Below are 27,045 nucleotides of genomic sequence, written 5' to 3'. Positions count from 1 at the left end.
TTTGTACAGGTAAAATTCCTGAAATTACCTATGCCCAAGCACGTTATCAACAATGATATTTGTACAGTGACCTGCTCTATGTTTTCCTTGCATTAGCATTTCTATTTTTCTCAGATAATATTTGCAGCAACCTGCAAGTGCATATTTTTCCATACTTCATTGTTTGTTCCAAGTCCTGCACTTTTGATTCTAAATCAGAATATTGCTATTGCACATGTGGTACTACTTTAATAACAGACTTTTTTTCCTTCTATTTGCACGCATTTTTAGCACGAACAACCGCGTTACTGTACTGTCCAGCAGGGCTTGTTCACAATTTCATGTTGTGTTTACTTGGATCTTTATTTCAGCCACATTTTTTATTCATCTGTCAACAATGTCATGATCTTGCGCACGCGCACACACACGCACGCACACACACACACACACAAACTGTTGCACACTGAGCAGTTTTATACATTCCATTGCAGATTTATTGAGCTGAACCTGCATCTCCTTAAGAATGTCCACTACCTTTTGGTCCATCATATATTTTCAGTGTTGGACTACCGTATGCTGATAGTTTTTTTTCCTTCAGATTTTGCTAATTATTGTCAAGTTTTTTGTTAATGTCCTTGAATTCTTTGTTGAAACCCTCAACCAATTTTTGATTATTATCAAGTTATTTCTTTCAAATCCCACTTATCATCTAGTTCTCTCTGTAATTTTAGTAAAAATTTCATTAACACATCCTTGATTACTACAGCAGCAACATGATTGTTACCTATCACTACCTCACTTGCTTCAAAGTTCATGTTCAAATTTTGATTTTCGTTTCCCGCTAATCTACACTTTGAGTTCTGCTAATTAGTTCCATTCATTAGTGAAATTCATACCAACACTGCCCTGATTAATATTGTCCTCTCATTAATGACATCACCATTCTCAATTCGAGTAATCATCATTATTCAAATATATATTGCACATAAAGTTTATAATCAGAGTAACATTTCATTGTTTGATCCTCCTTCCTGTCCAGTGTTGATTAAAGAACTGAAAATTCCAAATTCATTCACCATACATTGATGCTGGCAGTCTGTCTCCAGATCCGAAGATTGTTATAGGATGAGACATCCTGTCACTGTCACCATATATAACAAGACCATCTGGTGTTCTGTACTATGATGATGCTGCCGCTCTCCACTCCAGGAATTTAACAGCATATTTATTTCAATTGCTGTTTGTTTGAGGAAGTGGATGATGATGGGCTCACTAAAAATAGTCATTGCTAGTAGATCATGAACTGTATGATTTATTACTAAAAACATTACTCACACCAAACACTTTTGAATACACCCAGTTGAGCAATATTCTGCATGCCACCATATGACATTGATTGTTTCGCACTGAAACCATAAAGCAAACCTAATTTGCAAGTACTCCCAGCATGGACTTTGTCTGAATTCAACTGGACTTGACCACAGACTGCTGACTAATTACCGCCATGCTAAATGCTTGTGCCAAGCAACAACCATCTCAAACTACCCAAGGCATTGTCAGTGGGCAGTAGTTACTCTGAAATTCTGGCATTGGCTAAACCAGTGATAGCTCCAATAAATCTTCTGCAATGAAAAAGATCAATAATTTTTTGATTGAATGTTACCAGGAATGACAAATATTTTGATGTGGGAGGATGTACGACCCTCACAAAGGGCATGATCAGCACTATCTAATTTTGTTGAAGTCAGAGGCACTGTCCACATGAATTCATACCTACCGGGACCACAGCTTTGTAAATGGAAGTGCTTAAAAGACTGAAAAGGAGAGTCACATGCTGCCAAAGCAACATAATAAGTAGAAACTTCATGACAACAGTGTGCCGAGACCCACATTCCATTGCCCCCCTGCGGGTTCGGGGGTACGAATAGGCCCGCGGTATTCCTGCCTGTCGTAAGAGGCGACTAAAAGGAGTCTTCAAAGTTTCGGCCTTATGTGATGGTCCCCACTTGGGTTTGACCTGCCATTTTCAAAATTTCCGTTGTTAGTGCGTGCCATTCGGGGAAGGACGCCTTACGTGGTGTTTTTCTATTGGTCCATCGTGCACCTCCATATTGCATGCTATCTATTGTCGTGTGGAGGGATTTACACCCCATGTCTTTTGGGTTGCCTCCTCGTCTTGTGCGCAATCCCCTTCTTAGCGCCCACGGCAATTGTGGACCCTTTCAACACCTAAAATCCAGCACGGTAGCCAGTCCGTTGTGGTGGGGTCGTCATGTACCCTCTTGGTGGTAGCCCCCTGACCACGCAGGGATTGCACTACAGATGCCAGAGCTGTTTCCTCCCCATGCATGCCAAGGAGAATGTGCCCATCTTGTCTGGGGCACGGGGACTCCGGGCAATGGGATATCGGCCAGGTACCCGTTGCTTTGGCTGGGTGGCGCCCTTGGGGAGAGCCCTCGTTCGGAGTAGGTGGCATCTGGGCAGATGTGGCGCAATGAAGCGCAATAAATCTCACCAAGCTGGTGGTCGCACTGCCACCAGCGTCTCTAAGTGAGGCAAAATTGAATTCGATGCTGCACAATATGATCCTCAGTCGTTCCCCTCGTTGGCTGCGCCATGGGAGGGACGCAGATCTAGTGCCAAGCAGGAGCCTTATGTACCACAATACCTTGTCTGCAGCAGGACTGATGGTGACTCCTTTCTTTCGACAAAGCCTATGTTTTTTGTGGAACACCTGGAGGATAAGTTTGGGGAAGTGGCGGGTTTGTCTAAAATGAGGAATGGGTCCATCCTCCTCAAGACGGCCTCCCCAGCCCAGTCACGGGCGTTGCTCTTGTGTGATAAGCTGGGAGACGTCCCTGTTACCGTCACTCCCCACAGTAGCTTAAATATGGTCCAGGGGATTATTTACCATCGCGACCTCTTGTTACAGTCCGATGACGAGCTGAGAGCTGACTTGGAACGACGTGGTGTGCATTTTGTCCGTCGTGTGCACAGAGGACCCAAGACCAACAGGGTGGCCACCGGTGCCTTTATCTTGGCCTTCGAGGGTGCTGTATTGCCTGAGAAGGTCAAGGTAATGGTTTACCGTTGTGACGTCAAGCCATACGTCCCTCCCCCGATGCGGTGCTTCCAGTGCTGGAAGTTTGGGCATATGTCCTCCCGTTGCCTATCCAGTGCCACATGTCGAGATTGCGGACGCCCCTCTCATCCCGATTCTCCATGTGCGCCTTCGCCTGTCTGTGTCAACTGTGGGGAACACCACTCTCCATGCTCGCCGGACTGCCCCGTTCTTCATAAGGAGCGGAAGATTATGGAATTTAAGACCCTGGACCGGCTTACTTATCGCGAGGCAAAACTGAAATTTGAAAGGTTGCATCCTGTCCCTCTTCAAACTTCTTATGCTGCAGCTACGTTATCGTCGCCCTTGCGGGCGGCACTTGTCGCCTCCTCTGTGCCGCCTTCAGTTGGCCCTCGGGGCCGTCCATCTCTGTCTGCCCCCCTTGTGTCTGGGGGCAAGCCTTCCTCTGTTGCCCCCTTAGCAGTTGGGGGCAAACCCCCTTCTGTCACTCCCCCCGCACATGCTTCAGGAGTGACATCTGCTCCAAAACCAGGGGGCTCGATCCCTCCCCCTCCCCCTTCTCTGCCGCCGTCGTCTCCGCCGGCGTCGTCTCTGCCGGCTCCTCTCTCGCGGAAGGGGTCCCTCGGGGCCCTCCCTTCTTCCGTTTCTTCTGCTACCCCGCCGGATGTCAGCCAGTGGCTGAAGGTTCACCCACCTGCTGGTCGTAGGGCTTCTGCGTCGTCGTCAGCCTCCGACGCTCCTTCAGAGAAACTCTCCCAGCCCTCTAAGCCAAAGGACAGACGCGAGAAGAAGGACCGGAACGTGTCCAAGAAGGACGCTCCGGCAGTTTCAGTACCGCCTGCTGTCAATAGCTCTGGCTCTGGGGATGCGGTGGAGATCCTCGCCTCTGCCGCAGATCTCGCCCTCATGGAACCCTCGGGGACCTCTCCTATGGACACAGCTGACTCTCGCTCGGTGGCGGCCGTTGACTCTGCGGCGCCGTCTGCCTCTTAGTGGACTTAACGCCCTCCCAGTCCCTTCCTGCTTCCATTCTCCAGTGGAATTGCGGCGGTTATTTCCGCCACCTGCCTGAGCTCCGGATGCTTTTGAGTGTTTCCCCTGTTCTGTGCATTGCTCTTCAGGAAACTTGGTTTCCAGCAATGCGGACCCCTGCCCTTCGCGGTTATCGGGGATACTATAAGAACCGCGCTGACTGTCAACGAGCTTCAGGTGGAGTTTGCCTCTTTGTTCACCACTCTGTCTGTAGCTCACCAGTACCCCTTCTGACGCCTTTAGAGGCAGTCGCTGTCAGGATTGAGCTCTCGCTGGCTATTACTGTTTGCTCTGTTTACGTTCCTCCGTATGGGCAACTCCCCCGACATGTCTTGGCTGCGCTGCTGGCTCAGCTCCCGCCGCCATTGCTGCTTCTGGGCGATTTCAATGCCCACAACCCTCTATGGGGTGGGACTGTCTCCGATGACCGTGGTCGCGCTGTGGAACATGTGTTGGCTCAGCTCGACCTTAGCCTCTTGAACACCGGTGCTCCCACGCATTTCAGTGTGGCCCATGGCTCGTTCTCGGCCATCGATCTCTCTCTTTGCAGCCCCGGACTTGTCCCATCCCTTCACTGGAGAGTGAATCCTGACCTGTGTGGTAGTGACCATTTTCCCATCTATTTGTCACTGCCCCAGTGTCATTCTTCTGGGCGCCTGCCCCGCTGGGCTCTCAACAGGGCTGACTGGCCGGCTTTTACTTCCGCTGCCACCATTGCTTCTCTCCCACAGGGTGACATTGACGAGGTGGTCCGTGTCTTGACCTCGTCAATTATTTCTGCGGCCGAGACTGCCATCCCTCGCTCTTCTGGACTCCCTCGGAGGAAGTCTGTCCCCTGGTGGTCGCTGGAGATTGCTGAGGCTATTCGCGACCGTAGGCGGGCTCTCCAGCGTCATAAGCGGCACCCGTCTCTGGAGACCCTCATCGCCTTTAAGAAGCTCTGTGCCTTGGCCCGTCGTCTTATTGCACGGCTTAAGCAGGAATGCTGGGAGAGGTACATTTCATCCTTGGGCTCCCGTGTCTCCCCGTCGCTCGTGTGGTCCCGCATCCGGCGGATTTATGGATACCAGACCCCTATGGGTGTCCCTGGAATCTCCCTGGACGGCGCTGTCTGCACGGACGCCGCCACCATTGTTGACCACCTTGCCACGCACTTTGCTACGAGCTCTGCGACTGCAACTTACCCTCCTGCCTTTCGCTCTCTAAAGGAGCGCGCCGAGCGGACGCCGTTATCGTTCCACACACGTCGTTCTGAAAAATACAATGCTCCTTTCAGCGAGAGGGAATTCCTCGCTGCCCTCGCCAATTGCCCTGATACAGCGCCAGGACCGGACTGCATCCACGCGCAGATGCTGAAGCATCTCTCCAGGGACTGCCAGAGACACATCCTCACCATCTTTAACCGCATTTGGAGCGAGGGCGTGTTCCCGTCGCAATGGTGAGAGGGTGTTATCGTTCCCATCTTGAAGCCCGGTGCGGACCCTCTGGCGGTGGACGGCTATCGTCCCATTACACTAACCAACGTTTTGTGCAAACTGCTCGAACGTATGGTGGGGCGGCGTTTGTGTTGGGTCCTTGAGTCGCGCGGTCTCCTCGCTCCATCCCAGGGTGGCTTCCGTCAGGGCCGGTCTGCTGCGGACAATTTGGTGCGGCTGGAATCTGCTATCCGTACGGCCTTTTCCCGCCGTCAGCATCTCGTTGCTGTATTTTTTGATCTGCGGAAGGCATATGACACAACATGGAGGCTGTCAAGGAGACGACCGATGTGTGGCATTCCTCCCTGCGGGCTTCTCGCAGGGACTCTGTCATCCTGTGTCGGCTCCGCATCGGCCATACCTACCTGACGCACGGACATCTTTTGCGTCAGGAGGATTCCCCCCTGTGTCAGTGTGGGTCCCGGTTGACGGTCGCCCACATTTTGTTGGAGTGTCCCCGCCTGCGCATCCTCCGGCAGACTTTTAATCTCCCGGGCACGTTGCCTTTGGTTTTATGCGACGATGCCTCCTTGGCTGACGACGTTTTAAATTTTATCCGTGGTAGTCCTTTTTATGGTTCCATTTAGGGGGGACCTGTCCCTTTCCCTTTCTGTGTATCTTGTCCTCGAGTGTCTCATTGGTTGCAGATTTTAATGTGTGTATTCGGATGGTTGACTCTTTCCCAATTTTTGTACCCATGGTCAGTCAACCAGTCTCCAACCCTCTTATTTTCTTCCGTTTCTTTCTGTCCAGTGTTCGTCTGTACTCTTCTTGTCTCTAGTGTTCGCTGACACATTGGTGTTCTTTCAGTGACTGGGGGGAGGGGCGTCTCCTCCCCCCTTGGGGTTTGACCTGTTCCGTAAATTTTGTTTCGCCGGTTTTTTGGAATGGGGGACTGATGACCTTAGCTGTTTAGTCCCCCTTAAACATCCCAACAACAACAACCCACATTCCATTGCTTCCTCCCCCCCCCCCCCCAACTGTGTGACCTGGCTCCCCAGACTTCTTTTGTTTCCTTGCTTGTAGGAGACCTTAAAGGAAAAGCTTGGGAGATGACTGAAAGCATCCAGGCTCATGTAACATTAGCTCTAAAGCACATTCGAGAAAGGCCTCCCAGGTCTGGAAATATCCTCTTCAGAAGTGGATCGACAAAGGAGGGTGCTATCTTGAAAATCTTTTAATGATTGTATGAATATGTTCAATAAATGATTTTTTATGAGTTTAGTCACATTACTTATGGAACCCACCTTGTAAACTTTCTTCTTGGACCATATTGGCACAGCTTGATTGATTCCGCTACCACTACAGTTGTACTGATATCATAATCAGATCAAGTTCCCCAACTATTAACACATTAAAAGAAGTACAGTGTACTGCTTCAGTTAAGAAATGCTTATAATGCACCTCAACAAAATCACTGACAGTATTAAATTGTCTAAAAACAAGAAATATCACTCATGTGTGCAGTTTGAGAAGATACAGAGATAATACATTTGACTACTGACATTTTTGACAGAGATTGTCATGGCATGTTCCTTGTTCAGTGACATACCAAGCTACTCGAAACCTTCAAAAGTTACATAAACCTCATGCAGGTACCCCAGCTTGTGCTAATACTGTGATTGCTGTCCCATCTTGAAGACATGCAGTGTCTGTCCATATAAGTGTCACATGCAAAATAGAAGACAATAACCCACATACAGCTTTCTATTCTTAAGTATTTAACTATTATACTATTTCAACTATCGCGACCGTTGTTCATCATCTGTTGCTCTGTTGACATGATATAATGTTAAATGCAATCCCCCCCCCCCCCCTACACACACACACACACACACACACACACACACACACACACACACAAAATTTGGAATGTAGATTAGATTCAGTGCATTACATTGTTCCCTACTTAGTATGAATGGCTCCATCTCTTTCAGCTGAGACTTATTCTCTTGGTAGTGTTTCTCCATGTTTATGTGGAAGAGGGTGGGGAAAAAATGAATTTGGTGGTACAAGCAAGAAGTACTTACGACATATAACAAATTTGTTTCAGTGGTGGGATGAAATGCATTGCCCCATGATGCGCGCTTGATCATAGACTTCATAATTTAATGTGTTTAGTTGGCAGAAAGTTCAAATGTGTCACATTTACACACAGATTTGAAATCTATCAAATGGAAACTGTAAATACTGCATCCAAATAGCTGACAAGTGGTAGTTATTTTACTTCAGTTACACTTCCTAATGAATTCACCACTGGATTTGGAGAGAAAGTTTAGTATCACTGTTACATATATTACATGAATATAACAACTTATAGCTGTAATGTTTAAACATGTCCAGCTCATTGGTGTATTTTTGTTAAACTGATGGCAATAAAGATTTACTTGTATGGTACCAGGTTGCAGTACTAGCAAGTGATAACAGCCATAGGAGATACATGGGAATATGTAATAGGTTGTCACATAAATTGATTTCTATTGCGTAGAATGGTGTTTAGATACTCCTGCAGTGATTGGACTAATGAAGTTGGAGAGTGAGATGGAGTCTCTATCATGATTTTGTTATGCAGATGACAGTGCGTTTTTGTGACTAAAGGTGATTGACCTTAGAATTTAAGACACAGTTAGTGTGTTGTGTGGTTTATTTGTGTTAACATGACAGTAATATTTTATAATAAAATACATCTTCAAAATACCTCTGTAGGTTAGTTGCAGTGTTTCATTGTCACCCCCATATTCCTACATTGTGAACTGCTTATGCAAACCAAAGTACTGTAAATTTTTCATTTCATGTAACAGATTTTCCTAAATGTGTAGTTAACACAAGTTCATATTGACGTTGATCCTGTTCTCTGCAGAGGACAAAATTAGAAATTTAAAACTAGGGAATTAAGATGGTAGATTAACATATCTGCACTGTTACATAATGAATTTCATCCAAGTAAAAGAATGTTAATTTTTTGCAGTTGTTGTGGAACTACTTGGGCAGTGAAAAAATGGATAAAAAGCAGCAAAAGTTCAATTATGACGGCTGGAAGACTGAAAATGTGAAGGTATTTTACCATTTTTGATAATTTCATGCAAAGTATATTAATGGCGACAAAATTGTCTGTTTTGTAAAATACAGAGCTCATATGGAACAGTATGAGTAGACCTACATAATCTGTAACCACACTGTAAGGTACTATTGTCATTGTGAACCAATTTAAAATAGTGAAATTTCTTGACAGACTGGGACTAGAATGTATGGCCTTTGTGTCATGTTTCACTTACATTGCACATTGTGTCTTTGATGCCCTCATTGATCCTTGAATAGTGCATCCTTCAGTATTTTCCAGCTCTTCATTAACTCTCAAGCAGACACACCTGTGTATAAAGTGTGCCAGTCACAAATAACATTGTCTTGTACCATTCCGTTGTTGTTTTACAGTTAATAGTCTGACTCTATTCCTTCATTATTGCTTCAGTTAACACAGTAATAAGTTGTTTTGTCACATGTCCAAATAAGCAGTAGCAATATAAACTGAACGGTGATCTAGGTGAGAAAGAACTTCCAAACTAAGCAAGAAAATGACCCATATTCTGAGCTAACACAGTCCCGTAAAGGCAGTCACCTAAGAGGTAATGAGTAATTGAATAAGTGTTGGCACGGATGTGATGAAGCTGCACTGTTCAATGCTTCAAGTGGGTCATTACTGTGGGGTAACACTTGTACATGCCAACATTGTGATATAATGAACAGTGGCAACAGTGGCTTCATTTAAAGGCTGTACAACAAACAGAAAGTTGTACCTTTAGATACAGAACGTGAGAGGCTTTTGGTGAGGCTGCATCCGATTATGATCTATTAACCAACCATGTTATTCATACATAGAGAGGTGAATAAAAAATGTAGTTACCATAATGCAGTAAATAAAATAAAAGGAAGAAACAGTTCGTATGTGTTGCTCTGATGACAAAATCTCACATCCGGTTCTAGGTGAGCCAGTGAAATCCATAAAAAATCTACTTATGCACAAACGTAAGGAATCAAGACATTTTTAAATATAATTAGAAAATACACTGAAGCACCAAAGAAACTGGTATGGGCATGGGTATTCAAATACAGAGATACGGAAACAGGCAGAATAAGGCACTGCGGTTGGCAACACCTATATAAGACAAGTAGTGTCTAGTGCAGTTGTTAGCTCAGTTATTGCTGCTACAATGGCAAGTTATCAAGATTTAAGTGAGTTTGAATGTGGTAGTTTGATTGTGTTGTTACAATTGACACACATGCCATGGGACATAGCTTCTCTGAGGTAGTGATGAAGTGTGGATTTTCCCGTATGACCATTTCACAAGTGTGCCTTGGATATCAGGAATCCGAAAAAACATAAAATCTCAGACATCGCAGTGGCCAGAAAAGGATCCTGCAAGAACAGGACCAATGAAGACTGAAGAGGATCTTTCAATGTGACAGAAGTGCAAGCCTAGCACAGATTCATGCAGATTTCAATGCTGGACCATCATTCAAGTGTCAGTGTGTGAACTATTCAACAAAAGATCATTGATATGGGCTTTTGGAACCAAAGGCCAACCCATGTATGCTTGATGACTGTGTGGTGCAAAGCTTTATGCCTTGCCTGCGGCCATCGACTCTGACATTGGACTGTTGATGACTGGAAACATGTTGCCTCATTTGTAATTGTATTGAGTGGATGGACGTGTACAGGTATGGAGACAACCTCATGAATCCATGCATGTGAGCAGGGGATTCTTCAAGCTGGTGGAGGCTTTGTAGTGGTGTGGGCTCCGCAGTTGGACTGATACAGGATACCTGATAAATCTAGGTACGACTCTGACAGGTGACATACACACAAACATCTTGTCTGATCACTTGCATCCATTCATGTCCACTTTTCATTCCGATGGACTTGGCCAGTTCCAGCAGGAAAGTGCAACACCCTACACGTCCAAAATTGGTACAGAGTGGCTCCAAGAACACTCTTCTGAGTTTAAACATGCTCCTCAGACATGAATGTTATTGAGCATATCTGGAATGCCTTGCAACATGCTGTTCAGAAGAGATCTCCACCCCATTGTACCGTTAAGGATTTATGGCCAGACCTGCAGGATTCATTATGTCCTTTCCCTCCAGCACTATATCAGACATTGGTTGAGTCCATGCCACGTCGTGTTGCGGCACATCTGCATGCTCCCTGGGGCCCTACACAATATTGGGCAGGTGTATCAGTTTCTTTGGCTCTTCAGTGCGTTATGCATGCCTTTCAGAATCTACCTACAGCAAAGTAATAGAAACACATTCATTATGTACCTACATACTCGCAATTCATACTGTTTATACATGTTTCTCTCAACACCACTATATACAATAAAAAGAGAAGCAGGGTTGTACAGAGCGAAATATAAACAATTAACTTACACACAAATAAACTGAGATACTTTCGATTTAATTATGCACAGACTTCAGCAATATAGAAATCATTTGTTAAAGTGATGTAGACATATAGTCAAACTTACAATACATACCATCAGATGAAAAACATTAACTGAAACCTACTATCAGAAACATGATACTCTCAGTTCGTAGAACCACATACTCTTCTTTCATTATCAGTTGCATGGCGAGCACAGGGCAGTGAGCTGTTAAAGAATTTCTTCTAACCTGTGCCACTTTCCTCACCCTCTTCTCTGCCTCACAATCCTCCTTCAATTCGTAAACGATGGTGGCTTCTTTGATAGAAAATGAGCTTGTCCAGCAATACTAATTGTAGTCATTCTTCCACCTTTATAGTTTGAATCTTATCACTATTTCTGGCTAATCAAGTATGTTCCTTGTTAATAGGTTTGACCCTTCACTTTTCAGTGCTTTTGCTCAGTACGACAGGCTGTGCAGGGAAGTTTGCATGATGTGACTCGCATATTACCAGATATGCATTTCCACATTATTTGTGTCCCCCCCCCCCCCCTTCTCTCTCTCTCTCTCTCTCTCTCTCTCTCTCTCTGTGTGTGTGTGTGTGTGTGTGTGTGTGTGTGTGTGTGTGTGTGTGTGTGTCCGTCCAAGCCTCAGTATGACAGCTAAACCATTGAGAGGGATATGCGGGTGTCATCGAATACTCTAATAACTCCAGCTATGTAACCTTTGCCTAACTTTGAAATCTTACCAAGCTCTGACTGAATTTTTGTGCAGCTTTTTTCAAACAGTGCATAAGTGTAGAGTGTGCTCCCTGCCGCCGTTGGATAAGCAGCTACAGCAGCAAGTCATATACTCCTAGCTCACTCATTTGTTACATAGTTTAATTCTTAATTTCTTTGCGTGTTTTTGGTACTTGCATTGTTTAATTCATAAATTTCAGGCGTATTATAGTACTTGAGAGTTATAGCATCGCGTTTTTATTACCTGAATAGTGTAAAATCGCGTAGTCTCCTTCCGCCACCAAGCAGTGTGTCAGCAGTGCGCAAGTAGCAGCATTACTGCATTTACTAGGCACTCTTGTATTTTAATAACCGTTTAAATTTTGTGTCGAATTGTTTGTGGTCTCTGTAGATTAATTCAGACGTTCTTTGCACAACAGTTTTTAGCATGGATAGGGAGTGCAACTGCTGTGTTCGGATGCAGGCTGAGTTGGCATCCCTTCGTTCCCAGCTCCAGGCAGTGTTGGCTTCGGTCACACAGCTTGAGGCTGTTGCCAATGGGCATCACTGTAGAGGTCTAGATGGGGGTTTGTCGGGGACGGCCAGCTCGTCCCACGCATCCCCCAATCGGACTAAGACTGTGGCTACCCGGGATACTGCCCACATTGAGGCTGATCCCTCACCTGTTGTAGAGTGGGTGGTCGTCTCGAGGTGTGGCAGGGGGCGAAAGACATTCCGGATGGCTGAACGGAAGGCCTCTCCAGTTTGTCTGACGAACCGGTTTCAGGCTCTGTCTCCGGCTTATACTGATGTTCGGCCGGAGATGTCTGCTTGTCCTGTTCCAGAGGTTGCCCCTCAGTCTGCAAGACCTGGACAGTTGCAGAGGGTGGGCTTACTGGTAGTTGGGAGCTCCAATGTCAGGCGCGTAATGGGGCCCCTTAGGGATATGGCAGCAAGAGAGGGGAATAAAACCAATGTGCACTCCGTGTGCATACCGGGGGGAGTCATTCCAGATGTGGAAAGGGTCCTTCCGGTTGCCATGAAGGGTACAGGGTGCATCCATTTGCAGGTGGTCGCTCATGTCGGCACCAATGATGTGTAGCGCTATGGATCAGAGGAAACCCTCTCTGGCTTCCGGTGGCTATCTGATTTGGTGAAGACTGCCAGTCTCGCTAGTGGGATGAAAGCAGAGCTCACCATCTGCAGCATCGTCGACAGGACTGACTGTGGACCTTTGGTACAGAGCCGAGTGGAGGGTCTGAATCAGAGGCTGAGATGGTTCTGTGACCTGTGGGCTGCAGATTCCTCAACTTGCGCCATAGGGTGGTGGGATTTCAGGTTTCGCTGGATAGGTCAGGAGTCCACTACACGCAGCAAGCGGCTACACGGGTAGCAGGGGCTGTGTGGCGTGGACTGGGCGGTTTTGTAGGTTAGATGGCCTGCGCAGATAGTGGAGGCTGTATGGATGAAGTAGGCAGTTTTCTAGTTTATAGGATCTTGGGAAAGTACAGAAATGGCTTCAGTTTTACAGGTTGCAGATGAACACAGGAAGAGGGTAGTACTGTAGTTTAAATGTCCATGGTTGTGTCAGGAAAGAACCAGGGCTCCAAGCGCTAATAGAAAGCACTGGAGCTCAAACTGTTACAGGTACCAAAAACTGGCTAAAGGTGCAAGAAAGTTCAGCTGAAATTTTTACAAAGGACCTGCCATTGTTCAGAAAGGCTACATTAAATATAGTTGGTGACAAGGTCTTAGTTGTTGTTAATAGTAGTTTATCTTGCAGTGAAATGGAAATAGATAGTTCCTGCAATTTAGTATGGGAAGAGGTTATACTTGACAACTGAAATAAATTAATAATTGGTTCCTTTTACTGACCCACTGGATTCAGACGATTTAGTTTCTGGACAGAAAACATCTAAAATAGGTACTCAGCTCACATAGTTATAATTGATGGTGACTTCAATCTACTGTCAATATGTTGAAAAAAATACATGTTCATAGCCAGTATAAAACATCGTCAGAAATTGTACAAAATGATTTTTCAAAAATTATTTTGAACTCTTACTTCAGGAGTTCTTTCAACATGTATATGGTTCGAAAACATACTTGACCTCTAAGCAACAAATAATTTTGAGCAAATAGGGAACATCTTGACAGATGCAGGGATTATTGATGATAAGGTCATTGTACCAAGGCTGACCACCGCAACATCCCAATCCACCAAAAGTGAATGCAAAATATATGTATTTTAAAAAGCAGATAAAAATTCGCTTGGCTCCTTCCTAAGAGACAGTCTCCAGTCCTTTCAAATTAACTATGTAAGCATAGACCAGGTGTGGCTTGAATGTGAAGAAACAGTGTCAATGGCAATCGAGAGATATTTGCCACATATATTAAGGGGACTTAGAACGGAATTTTTTTTTTAATCTTTTTGTTTTGTATCTCATTATTTGCAATTTTCCTTAAAATGATATATATGTCACTTATAAACTCACATGGAAGTATTTTATGTAGAAGATGAGCTTTTTCCCTCTGCCGCGAGCATTTTCATACATTATCCAACGAAATAAATAAAAATTCCATATTGTTCATCGAATGTAGCAGCCTTTCAAATATTCGTAGCAATAAAAATAAATTTCTTAACACTAAAATACCGACAGTTGACAAGGCTTTAGGATTGTTGCACTAGTTGATGCACTGGGGTTCATTAAGATTTCAGGTAGCAGCACGTACTGCTTCATGGAATTTTGTGAAGTACTTTCATTATCGTGCCAAATTCAAGAGGAGAGTATTTATTTTGCGGAACAAAGTTCTAATCGTGCTGCAGGTTTGCGATATGGGACTAAATGTTCAATTATCAGGAAAGCATTTAGTAGGCCAAAGTGTGGCCGATATCGTGCACTAGATGCGATTTTAAATGAATTTATTAAGGAACAGCGTCAGAAATTCATGACTGTGAACGCTGAAATTTTAAAAATTAACACACATGAAATTGTTAGAGAGCAAAAAATTGAAAATTTTAATGCTAGACGCAGCTGGAGTGATCTGTTTATGAAGTGCTGGGGTTTTTCACTTTGGAGGTGAACTTCAGTTGCACAGAAGCTGCCGAAAAATTATGAAGGAAAAACTTGTGGAATTTCGGCGCTTCATAATTAGGCAGCCCAAGGAAAAGCAATACCTTCTTGCTCAGATAGGAAATGCTGACCAAACTCCCATATATTTTGACATGCTGTCAAATTACACAGTTGACACCAAACGAAAGAAAGACACAGTGTTCTTATATCAGGGGGTGAAAAACAGCAGATGTCCGTCATGCTTGCTTGCACAGCAGATGGACATAAATTATCCCCATTCTTAGTTTTCAAGCGATAGGCTTTACCAAAATTGGAAGTGTTTCTAAAAACTGTAATTGTAGAAGCCAACGAAACTGGGTGATTTTCGGAGGACATGGTGCTGGAATGGATTAGGCGTGTGTGTAATTGTCGTCCTGGCGCAGTGCTTGGTTTACACAGTCTGTTGGTATTAGATGCTTACGCAGGCCATACAACACCTGCCGTAAAACGAAAATTAGAGGAAAGCAAAACGGACTTGGCAGTAATTCCAGGCGGGATGACGTCAATTCTGCAACCACTTGATGTCTGTTTGAATAAACCATTTAAGGACAAGCTTAACTGCATGTACACAGACTGGCTTTTGAAATGGGACATACAACTGACACCAACGGGACGTGTAAAACGCACAAGTTTGTCGCAAATGTCTTGATGGATTTATGATGCATGGAAGCGTGTTCCAAATCAGACTGTGCAACAAGCATTTAAAAAATGTTCGATATCCAATGCACTATCTTGTATGGATGATGATGCTCTGTATGGAGAAATGAGCAACAAAGAATTGAGTAATAGTGATTCAGAACCATGACTGATATTTTAAACATTTCATATAAGATATATTAAAACCTAATTGAGAGGAGTATATAAGATGAACATCAACAAAAGCAAAACAAGGATAATGGAATGTAGTAGAATTAAGTCAGGTAATGCTGAGGGAATTAGATTAGGAAATGAGACACTTAAAGTAGTAAAGGAGTTTTGCTATTTGAGGAGCAAAATAACTGATGATGGTCGAAGTAGAGAGAAAATAAAATGTAGACTGGCAATGGCAAGGAAAGCGTTTCTGAAGAAGAGAAATTTGTTAACATCGAGTGTAGATTTAAGTGTCAGGAAATTGTATCTGAAAGTATTTGTATGGAGTGTGGCCATGTATGGAAGTGAAACATGGACGATAAATAGTTTGGACAAGAAGAGAATAGAAGCTTTCGAAATGTGGTGCTACAGAAGAATGCTGAAGATTAGATGGGTAGATCACATAACTAATGAGGGAGTATTGAATAGGATTGGGGAAAAGAGAAGTTTGTGGCACAACTTGACCAGAAGAAGGGATCGGTTGATAGGACATGTTCTGAGGCATCAAGGGATCACCAATTTAGTATTGGAGGGCAGTGTGGAGGGTAAAAATTGTAGAGGGAGACCAAGAGATGAATACACTAAGCAGATTCAGAAGTATGTAGGTTGCAGTAGGTACTGGGAGATGAAGAGGCTTGCACAGGATAGAGTAGCATGGAGAGCAGCATCAAACCAGTCTTAGGACTGAAGACCACAACAACAATAAAATTTTGTTTTTAATTTCAGCATTTAATTTCTAAGTTATTTTCATTGGAGAGCTGCATCAAACCTGTCTCAGGACTGAAGACCACAACAACAACAATAAAATTTTGTTTTTAATTTCAGCTTTTAATTTCTAAGTTATTTTCCTTCTTATTTTATAAGTGTTGTTACTCTGCATTGCACATGATAGAAAAGTGTGTAGAGCTACATCAAACGAGTCTACGGACTAAAGACAAAAAACATATTACGAAAATCTGACTGGCAAGACTGTTTGGGATGTATGTCAATATGGCCAACTCTACATTCTGAATTTTTTCCTACTTGTGACAAGAAAAGGTTGCTAATAGGAACTTTTATGAATCGTGAATCATATGCAGTAATCTCTTCACCATAAGAATAATACGAATGTAAACTTTATGCCATGTATTCTTTCGTGTTTGCTGCTATCTCATTTAAATCTTGTCTGCCTAATAAGCTATGAAACTAGAGAGACAATAGCAAATACGAAAGAATATACATATCATGTCATGTTTATATTCGTATTATTCTTGTGCTGAATAGTGATACAGTCAGAAATGAAGCATGGCAGCTGACTAGATTTTTAAATTTAAGATGACTCTAATTTATGTGCAGAATGTATTTTACTAAAGAGGCAGCTGTGAAGATTTTCAAATGGAGAAAACTTTTTGCTAAACTCTCGTTCAGAACATCTTTTATCATATGCAGTCTATTATTTGGTTCTTGTTGATCATTATCAAAGAAAGCAGCAGTGTAAGTAACAACAAATAGCAGTCTCTTGCTATTATTTCACTAATGAGACAATTCCTCTCTCTCTCTCTCTCTCTCTCTCTCTCTCTCTCTCTCTCTCTCTCTCTCTCTCTCTTAATTGTAAGCGGCGGGTAGCGTGCACAAAAGCAAGCCATGTCGCGAATGCGACAAACAATGCATGACACAGTACAATAATGCATTTTCAGCTTAGAGTGATGTAAACACCTATAACAAAGAGAATGGCACTTATCAGGTCAAAGCAAAATAAGAAATTGATTCAAACCAAACAAACCATGTGAAAAAGAAAGGGTACCCATATAAGTAAGGACGGAGCGCCTGGCACATAGCAATGGCTACCTGGTAAAGCTTAAGTGCTAAGCTTATAACTCAGACCAAACTACTGTAGCTGTATCTTCATCCATTCAACCTAAATTGTTTCTCATGTTACAATAGTGCAACTTTGTTTCAATTTGGAGGTGTGGTTCAAAACTCCCCCCCCCCCCCCCCCCCCCTTGAATTTCGAGTCTCAAATTTCAGCTGCACAGTGTTGGTCATTTCCAGATGAGGATGGGCACCAGGTTGAGGAAGTTGAAACAAAGTTTGAGAGACAAGAAACTTTCTGATGGTAAAACCATAAGAGACAGGCTGACATACAAAATGATGAACTGCAACAGTATTATGGGATGGCTATTAAAAATAATACTGAGGATTTGTTGAAAATCCACATACTGTCAACTGATAAAAAACCAGTACCCTACCTGTGCCCTCCTGGACCTGATTCATGGTGCAATTACCGCAATGCCCAGTACCCAAACAGCTCATACAGTCATAAACATTCCATCCCAGCAGGCAGCAGTCATGGATATTATGAAACCTATTTATAGTGACCTGGCAAATCTGGAATTTCTGAAGAAGTGTCTGCATGGTTGGACTTAAAATCCCAATGAGTCATTCAGTAATCTTAAATGGACTTGCTAACCAAAAAATGTTTTTGTTGAAATGAAGACACTAATATGTGTGGGGGGAGGGGGGTCAGTAATGCTGTTATTGCTTTTATTGATGGCAGCATTGGTAGGGTGAAAGTGCTACAGCATATGGGAATTAATCCTGGAGCAAACTGCATCAGAGAACTTGAATGGATGGACTAGGTTTGCATTGATAAAGCAGAGTATGCAGCACAGTTGGCCTCTTAAGGATTCCAGGAAAAAGAAAAAACTTGGACAAAGATAGAGAGGATGGTATACAGTATACTGCAGAGTGCTTCTGAGTGACTTAAAATTAAGCTTATATTAAGTGAGTTGCAGTCTTTTGAAACTTTAAAAGAAGCCATTCCTGAAAAATTACTTTTTCTATTGCATTTTTTCATAAATCTCAGGAACCACTTTGAGTAGAGTATTCAAATTTTCAGGGAGAAATAACATACATATCCTCAGTCTTTTGAACTAACAGAAGCACATAATATTATTTACTATTAAAATTATTTAGGATACGTACAAAAAAGTACACAATATTTTAAACATGTAATAAAAAAAGTGTATTACCGTAAATCAGTGGCTGAAATGCAAATATTATAGTTCAGTAGACTCAGAACATACAGTTTACTGTCCGGTAAAAGTTTCATGTCAGTGGCTACAGTGGTTCCTGAAATACAGGAAGCCAAGTCACTAAATTTAACGTTGTCGGGATAGAGCGTTCCAACTCCCCTTAATAAGAGATAATACTGGTCCCCTGTGGTATACAAAACATGTCAAATTTAAAAGAATGCAAAATTTCCAAGATTTGTGATGATGTTTCACTGAAGCTCGAAACTAAGCACAGCCTTCAGTGTTGAGGTTCTTTTAATAACTACTGCAATGAAACACTGTCTCCAAATCTGAGGAAAAAATCCAGAGAGATTCTGATCATATGCCAAGTACACAAAGAGCTGGACGCAATCAGTACCTTCAGTGTGCAATACAAATGGTAATATTACCAATGACGGTATCACTAAAGTGCTGTTATTAAACTTAATTTTCCATAATTCTTTCACCAAAGAAGACTAAGTAAATATTCCAGAAATTGTATCAAGAACAGCTGCCAACGTGAGTAATTAAGAAGTAAATATCCACAGTGCAGTGAATAAGCTTAAATCACTTAATAAAGGCAAGTCTTCTAGCCCAGATAGTGTACCCCATACTTAGCAATCATGTACAACCACTCACTTGAGGAAAAATCCGTACCAAAAGGCTGGGATGTTGCACAGGTCACCCCAGTACTCAAAGAAGGAAGTGAGAGTGATCCTATGAATTAAAGACCTATATCACTGACATCGATTTGCGGCAGGATTATGGATTATATACTGTGTTTGAACATCATGAATTATCTTAAAGAGAACAGTATGTTGACATGGAGCACGAATTCAGAAAATATCTCCTTGTGAGAGTCAACTAGCTCTTCATTCACATGAAATGATGACTGCTATTGGCAGGGAATCTCAAATTGAGTCAGTGTTTCTAGATTGAGTCAGTGTTTCTAGATTGAGTCAGTGTTTCTAGATTGAGTCAGTGTTTCTAGATTGAGTCAGTGTTTCTAGATTGAGTCAGTGTTTCTAGATTGAGTCAGTGTTTCTAGATTGAGTCAGTGTTTCTAGATTGAGTCAGTGTTTCTAGATTGAGTCAGTGTTTCTAGATTGAGTCAGTGTTTCTAGATTGAGTCAGTGTTTCTAGATTGAGTCAGTGTTTCTAGATTGAGTCAGTGTTTCTAGATTGAGTCAGTGTTTCTAGATTGAGTCAGTGTTTCTAGATTGAGTCAGTGTTTCTAGATTGAGTCAGTGTTTCTAGATTGAGTCAGTGTTTCTAGATTGAGTCAGTGTTTCTAGATTGAGTCAGTGTTTCTAGATTGAGTCAGTGTTTCTAGATTGAGTCAGTGTTTCTAGATTGAGTCAGTGTTTCTAGATTGAGTCAGTGTTTCTAGATTGAGTCAGTGTTTCTAGATTGAGTCAGTGTTTCTAGATTGAGTCAGTGTTTCTAGATTGAGTCAGTGTTTCTAGATTGAGTCAGTGTTTCTAGATTGAGTCAGTGTTTCTAGATTGAGTCAGTGTTTCTAGATTGAGTCAGTGTTTCTAGATTGAGTCAGTGTTTCTAGATTGAGTCAGTGTTTCTAGATTGAGTCAGTGTTTCTAGATTGAGTCAGTGTTTCTAGATTGAGTCAGTGTTTCTAGATTGAGTCAGTGTTTCTAGATTGAGTCAGTGTTTCTAGATTGAGTCAGTGTTTCTAGATTGAGTCAGTGTTTCTAGATTGAGTCAGTGTTTCTAGATTGAGTCAGTGTTTCTAGATTGAGTCAGTGTTTCTAGATTGAGTCAGTGTTTCTAGATTGAGTCAGTGTTTCTAGATTGAGTCAGTGTTTCTAGATTGAGTCAGTGTTTCTAGATTGAGTCAGTGTTTCTAGATTGAGTCAGTGTTTCTAGATTGAGTCAGTGTTTCTAGATTGAGTCAGTGTTTCTAGATTGAGTCAGTGTTTCTAGATTGAGTCAGTGTTTCTAGATTGAGTCAGTGTTTCTAGATTGAGTCAGTGTTTCTAGATTGAGTCAGTGTTTCTAGATTGAGTCAGTGTTTCTAGATTGAGTCAGTGTTTCTAGATTGAGTCAGTGTTTCTAGATTGAGTCAGTGTTTCTAGATTGAGTCAGTGTTTCTAGATTGAGTCAGTGTTTCTAGATTGAGTCAGTGTTTCTAGATTGAGTCAGTGTTTCTAGATTGAGTCAGTGTTTCTAGATTGAGTCAGTGTTTCTAGATTGAGTCAGTGTTTCTAGATTGAGTCAGTGTTTCTAGATTGAGTCAGTGTTTCTAGATTGAGTCAGTGTTTCTAGATTGAGTCAGTGTTTCTAGATTGAGTCAGTGTTTCTAGATTGAGTCAGTGTTTCTAGATTGAGTCAGTGTTCCTAGATTGAGTCAGTGTTCCTAGATTCCGAGAAGGTTTTTGACACCATTCCTCAAGAGTGACTTCTAATCATATTGCGTGCCAACGGATTATATCATTTCAGTTATTTAACTGGATTCTTAATTACTTGTCTGGAAGGTCACAGTATGTAGTAATTGACGAAAAATTATGGAGTGAAAGTGAAGTGTTATCCGGCATTTCTCAGTGCTGTGTTACAGATTCTCTACTGTTCCTATTCTATATGAGTGATGTAGCAAACAGTCTGAGCAGTCCTCTTAGATTGTTTCCAGGTAATGTTGTCATTTACCTTATAGTAAAATCATGAGACAATCAAAACCAATTCCAAAACAATTTAGAAAAAATACCTGTATGATAAAAAAAAAAAGGTCAGTTGTTTCTGAATAATGAAAGTGAAGGTCATCCACGTAAGTAGGAAAAGAAATTCATTAAATATGAGTTACATGTTGTATCATACAGATGTAAAGGTTGTCAAGTCAACTAAATACCTAGGAATTATAGTTACGAACGACTTAAAATGGAATGGTCTCACAAGTAATACTGTGTGAAATGGAAACCAAACACTGTTTTATTGGCTGAACACTAGAAGATGCAACAGGTCTATTAAAGAGAGTAGCCTACACTATGACGCTTGTGAGAAAATTAATGAGATTGACAACACTGAAGCGATCTGGCATCATTGTGTTGCTCTATTTGTGTAGACAGGTGTTTTCATGCCTTCCAGATGTTAAGCCAGAGTTTCAGTTCTGTACAGCCATCACATGATTTTTAAGGGTACCATCATCTGTTGTTCTTTGGTATGAAAATGGAACAGTGGAATTTAGAGCAATGTTATGCCACCGAGTTTAATACAAAACTTGGAGAATTTGTGAGCGTGACCTTTCAAAAGTTGAAGCAGGAATGTGGGCAACATTCCGTATGAAGAGCACAATTTTTTGCTGGTACAAATAGTCTTTCGAAAGCAGACAATACGCTGAAAATTAAGCTTGCTTGTGGAGACCTTGGACTAACGAAAACATTGAACATGTGCATGATCTTGTGCAATTGTTCTTCCAGGATGAACTGTGAACTAATTGTAGTACAAAAGTGTCGTTGAAAGGCTCAAGAAAAGGGTGAATCAAGTGAAATCGCACATTGCAGACAAGGCGGCAGCACCTCATTTCACATGTGGCCACTTCCATCTTGGAATTTTTGACCTCTTAAAGGCATTCCTGCTGTTCCACTCCCCACCCCAGTCACATGATCTGAGTCCTTGTGACTTATTTTTCTTTTCCCAACTTGAAATATGTCATAAAAGGACATCATTTTGGGACCCTGGAGAGTTTTCAAAAGTGTGTGATCAACATATCAAAGGTCCTACCAGTTGAAGCCTTTTAGTGCTGCTACCAAGACTGGCAACAAAGACTATTCTGGTGTATCATTATTTTTCTCACACATCCCATCTGCCTGTCTGTCCTCTGTTGGGATAGTGGTGTGTGGTATGGAAGCCTTAGCAGATAGGCTTGACAAGGGACATTGAGAAAGTCGAAGGAAGGGCAGCTTGTTTTGTATCATCATGAAATGTGGGAAAGAATATTGCCGAAGTGAGTTGAAGTGGCAGTCATTAAAACAAAATCTTTTTTTCATTGTGGCAAGATCTTCTCATGAAATTTCAATCATCATCTTTCTCCTCTGAATATGAAAGTATTTTATTGTTGCTAGCCTATGTAGAGAGATGTGAACATTGTAATAAAATAAGAGAAATCAGCATTCATACAGAATGATTTAAGTGTTCATTTTTTTCCCATGTGCTGTTAGAGTGTGGAATGGCAGAGAAACAGTTTAAATGCAGTTGAAAGAATCCTCTCCCAGGCACTTCAGTGTGAATTGCAGAGTAATCATATAAATGTAGGTTACAAAAAGAATTTCAGGAAATATCAGAGATAATTGAAGATAAAGTAAAGAGCTGTGGAATAGAAGTCGATAGAAAAGTAATGGCACTAGGAGGGATAAAAAAGGCACAGATAATGACAAATGGAGAAACATTAGGGAATGTGCAGAGTTCAAATACCCAGGAAGCAGGATAGAAACTGATTGGAAGTGCAGCACAGTAATTCAAACCTAGATAACATTGGTGAACCTAGATAACATTGGTGAAAGACACATTTTGTAAGTAACGGAGAGTTTTCTGCAGTATTGTAGATGAAGATTTGAGGAAAAGACAGTTTCATGTGGAGTCTCCTCCTGTATGCTGCTGAACTGTGGGCAATGAAGATGAAAGATAAATGCTGCAGGGTTTTGAGATTTGGACATGGCAAGGACAGGAAAAAGTTAGTTTGATAAATTGGGTGAAAAATGAAGAGGAACTGAGAAGAATGACAGAGCAAACAGAAACAAAATAAAGAAATTGAATTTTACATTTATTTATAAGAAAAACAGAGGGGCTTATAAAAAGTCTTAGAATAATATGTGGAAGAGAAGATGACAGTGCACAGAGCAGCATTAAGAAGGAAGTGATGTATCACCTGAAAGGGCCTGATAACAGGTCATAAAACTGTGATGATGTCATAGTGTATGGAGAGCAAAAAAAAATTGTGTAAGTGACAAGTAATGTACTCCCTACAGCACCATTAGGCCCCTATTCCTTCCAAAATATACCTGTCAAAGAAGGGCTTTTATCCACTAATATCTTTTCTGCATTTACCTCAAGGAGCTTGGCCTTCCTTCACTGAGCAGAACAGTATCCTCCATGAATAATCCCTGTTAGGAAAGGTTTACTTTCACCCCCAGACACAACCCGCAAACCTTCATGACCCACACCCCAATGACAGCCAGTGGTTGAAGGAATAAAAACAATAAATAAATAAAAACACATATAATAATGGTACTAAAATGCCACAAGAGAAAAGTTAGAAGAAACCAAAGGGAGAGACTGAGCTGTTAATGCCGTTCACTTTGGATCACCCATTGTCATATAACAAAACTTGAACATTTTGACAATCACTCACAAAGGTGGTATTAGTATCACATTGGATTATGACATAAATTTCTACCAGTCCCCCCCCCCCCCCCCTCCCCACACACACACACACACACAAAACCAGAAAACGTATACAGCAACAATTCAGTGAAACTGCAATAGTTTATTACCTCACTGAACTTAAACCTTTAACACTGCACTGCACCCAATAGTTGGAATAGTCTTGCAGGAGACCTGATTCCAAACAGACTACTTGCCTCTTGTCAGCTACTAAAAGGTATATTTTAAAAATCAAGCTGACCCTGTGAAGCCATTGGTTGGAACAGATACAATCCAGTGCTTCACCGGATCTGGCAGCTGTAAGTATACAGACACTCACAAATTGTACACAGTGTTATATTATTTGCTACTTAAGGAAGAAGACATGCGCGCGCTCGCACGCACACGCACACACACACACACACACACACACACACACACACACACACACACACACACACACACACACACAGTTACCTCCACCACCACATTCTTGGTGGTAGATTTTGATTCCCGCTACCCATTATAGGGCAGTTTAAAAAATTGTTAGTGGGGCAATCTGTTGGCCAAGTACTTGTTGATTTTAATCTTTAAACACACAGAGTAGAGTCTCCAACTAATTTTACCCCAGCATATGGGACCTTGGCTATTTTCTGTCAGTGTGTAGACCCCACTATCTCCCATTACGTATGGGAAGATGCATGGTGATTTATGTGACAGCGACTGCTTTACGGTTGTTCTTCCCATGTCACATTGATACCCATCAATATTCCTAGAAGAAAGCTACTACTGCGCAGTGTACAGGAGAACTTCTGTAAAGATTGCAGTTTAGGAGAGGGACACTGGCAGAAGTACAGAAGTAAAGCCATTTGGGCAATTCGTGAGTCATGCTTGACTCAGTGGAGCACTTGCTCACAAAGGACAAAGTTTCCAGGTTCAAGTCCAGGTTTGGCATGGACAGTTTCAATGTGCCAGGAAATTTCAAATCAGTGCACGTTCCACTGCAGGGTGAAAATTCGTGTAGGATCTTTTCCATTCCCTGCTTATTGTTTCCATCACAAATGAATGTAACAAAGATTGATTTGACTGTCGAATGGATGCTTGATTGATGACATAGTAATTTGTTACCTTTTAAATGCTTAATTTGAAAAATGCAAGACAAGTGAATAAATGTAAGGTAATATTTGTAGAAATTACGTTTCTTTTTTTTCTCTCTTTTTTTTTTCCTTTAGGAATAACTGATGTTTTGTGAAATTGCTTGCTATGTAATTATATTCTACAATCTTCATTGAACTTTTTCAGAGAATACCACAACAGATGAATGGCAGTGATTGTGGTGTCTTCTCGTGTACATATGCTGAATTTATATGCCGTAATGCAGCATTCCGGTTTTCTCAGAAGGACATGCCATACTTCAGACGTAAAATGGTGTATGAAATACTTTCCAAGGAGTTAATGATGTGACACTAATAGATCTATTGCGTGATATATTGACAGTGCATTTCACACAAGCTTCACAAATTTTCTGACTGATAGGGTAATTAAATTAATTTATTTGTGTTTGTGCGTATTGTGATTCATTTTTTTTTGCAGGCTAAGCCGACAAGTAAACTGAAGAACAGACAGTTTATGAACCTGAGCCTAATGTTTTAATTTTTTATTTTTCCCATTCCTCACTTTTTCTTAATGATAAAGAAAATTCATGAGCTTTGTTGTGCATAGATGGGAACTTTTTGTATTATTTCTTAAAATACCATCATGGTTAATGGACATTAACTGTAATTAATGTGTGGAACAATAAAGAGCTTTATTTTTCATTGGTATATTCGGATGAGCTCCACCATTAAGTCTGTCATGACAATGCTTGCCGAAACATTGTACATGCCAGATATTGGACTGAATGTGATATTGTAATTGAGCCATATGTATCCAGAGAATTATTCCTGACTTTATGAAATGAATTAATAAAATTTCTTTATATTTCTGTCTGTAATAATATGCCTACATTTCCCTTTCCAAAAATGTGTAAATGCTGCAGACATGCTATACTGTACATGACTCACTGTTTGTTGAGCTGATCATTTGATAGGAAATAGACTGTTAGTAACTTGAATGGAGAAAGGCTGTTAGGTGCATTTTTGTTGTTCTGTTCACAAATTGAAATGGAAAATTATCAAAATGTGTGCATATAGTACTACTTTCTGTTGTATTTTTCTCATATTTTTGCACGAGAAGTTGGAGCAGCAGTAAATCATCAAGAATTCATGGGATTTGCTTTAAAAATATGTAATCACAATGTTGTATTGGTACATTACATGTAGACTTCTACATAAATTTACCAACCATCTTACTTTCATATTTGCTTTTTTGTTATATCACCTATTATGTCAACGGGGGAGAGCAACATAGGTGTGTGTGTGTGTGTGTGTGTGTGTGTGTGTGTGTGTGTGTGTGTGTGTGTGTGTGTGTGTGTGTGTACGGGGGGGGGGGGGGGGGGGCTGTCTATACAAATTTTGATGGGCGGAGAAGAATATAATGTTTTGTATGCCAACCAACAGTGACACCAATATGGACACTGACCAAGATGGCATAGTGGTACAGATGATATTATTGTGGTGCCTTATTCATACCTTTCACAACAGGGCAATCACAAGTGGTTATTGAGGGTTGAACCACTGACAGCTGTACCTGTTTATCACTGCACAAAGGCAGTCTCTTCCACCATATGAACCATTCAACCCATTCTTGAAACTGTTGTGTTACGTTGAACTTGCTAATGGAGCTAGATTTTCTTTGGTTGTTTTGTGGGTTGTGTCTCTTGAGTGTCCATCGAATTTGGCTATCATACAGTGTTGAGTTGGAAAATTTCCAACGTACAGAGGTTACTAACACCATAAACAAAACACGTCACCATGCCTAATATGGTGTAGGGAACCTGCTGACATTTAAAACAGCTTCCAGTCATCTCGGAAT

The 27,045-nt window shown here is 41.7% G+C and overlaps 1 protein-coding gene across 3 annotated transcripts in view; it reads left to right on the top strand.

Annotated features, from left to right (window-relative positions):
• The window catches only part of LOC126273194 (sentrin-specific protease 1-like), a 185,779-nt gene extending 159,723 nt beyond the window's left edge, over positions 1–26,056 (top strand). For all 3 annotated transcript variants that reach the window (XM_049976719.1, XM_049976720.1, XM_049976721.1), the window contains 2 exons: positions 8,537–8,623; positions 25,375–26,056. In XM_049976719.1, coding sequence (XP_049832676.1) covers positions 8,537–8,623; positions 25,375–25,536 — 249 coding nt within the window. In that variant the 3' untranslated portion in view covers positions 25,537–26,056. The remainder of the gene's footprint in view (positions 1–8,536; positions 8,624–25,374) is intronic.
• The last annotated feature ends 989 nt before the right edge of the window (positions 26,057–27,045 follow it).

Source organism: Schistocerca gregaria, chromosome 5 (assembly GCF_023897955.1).
Source record: "Schistocerca gregaria isolate iqSchGreg1 chromosome 5, iqSchGreg1.2, whole genome shotgun sequence".
NCBI lineage: Eukaryota > Metazoa > Arthropoda > Insecta > Orthoptera > Acrididae > Schistocerca > Schistocerca gregaria.
The sequence above is the reverse complement of the archived record's forward strand: the minus strand, read 5'-3'. Positions and strand labels throughout refer to the sequence as shown.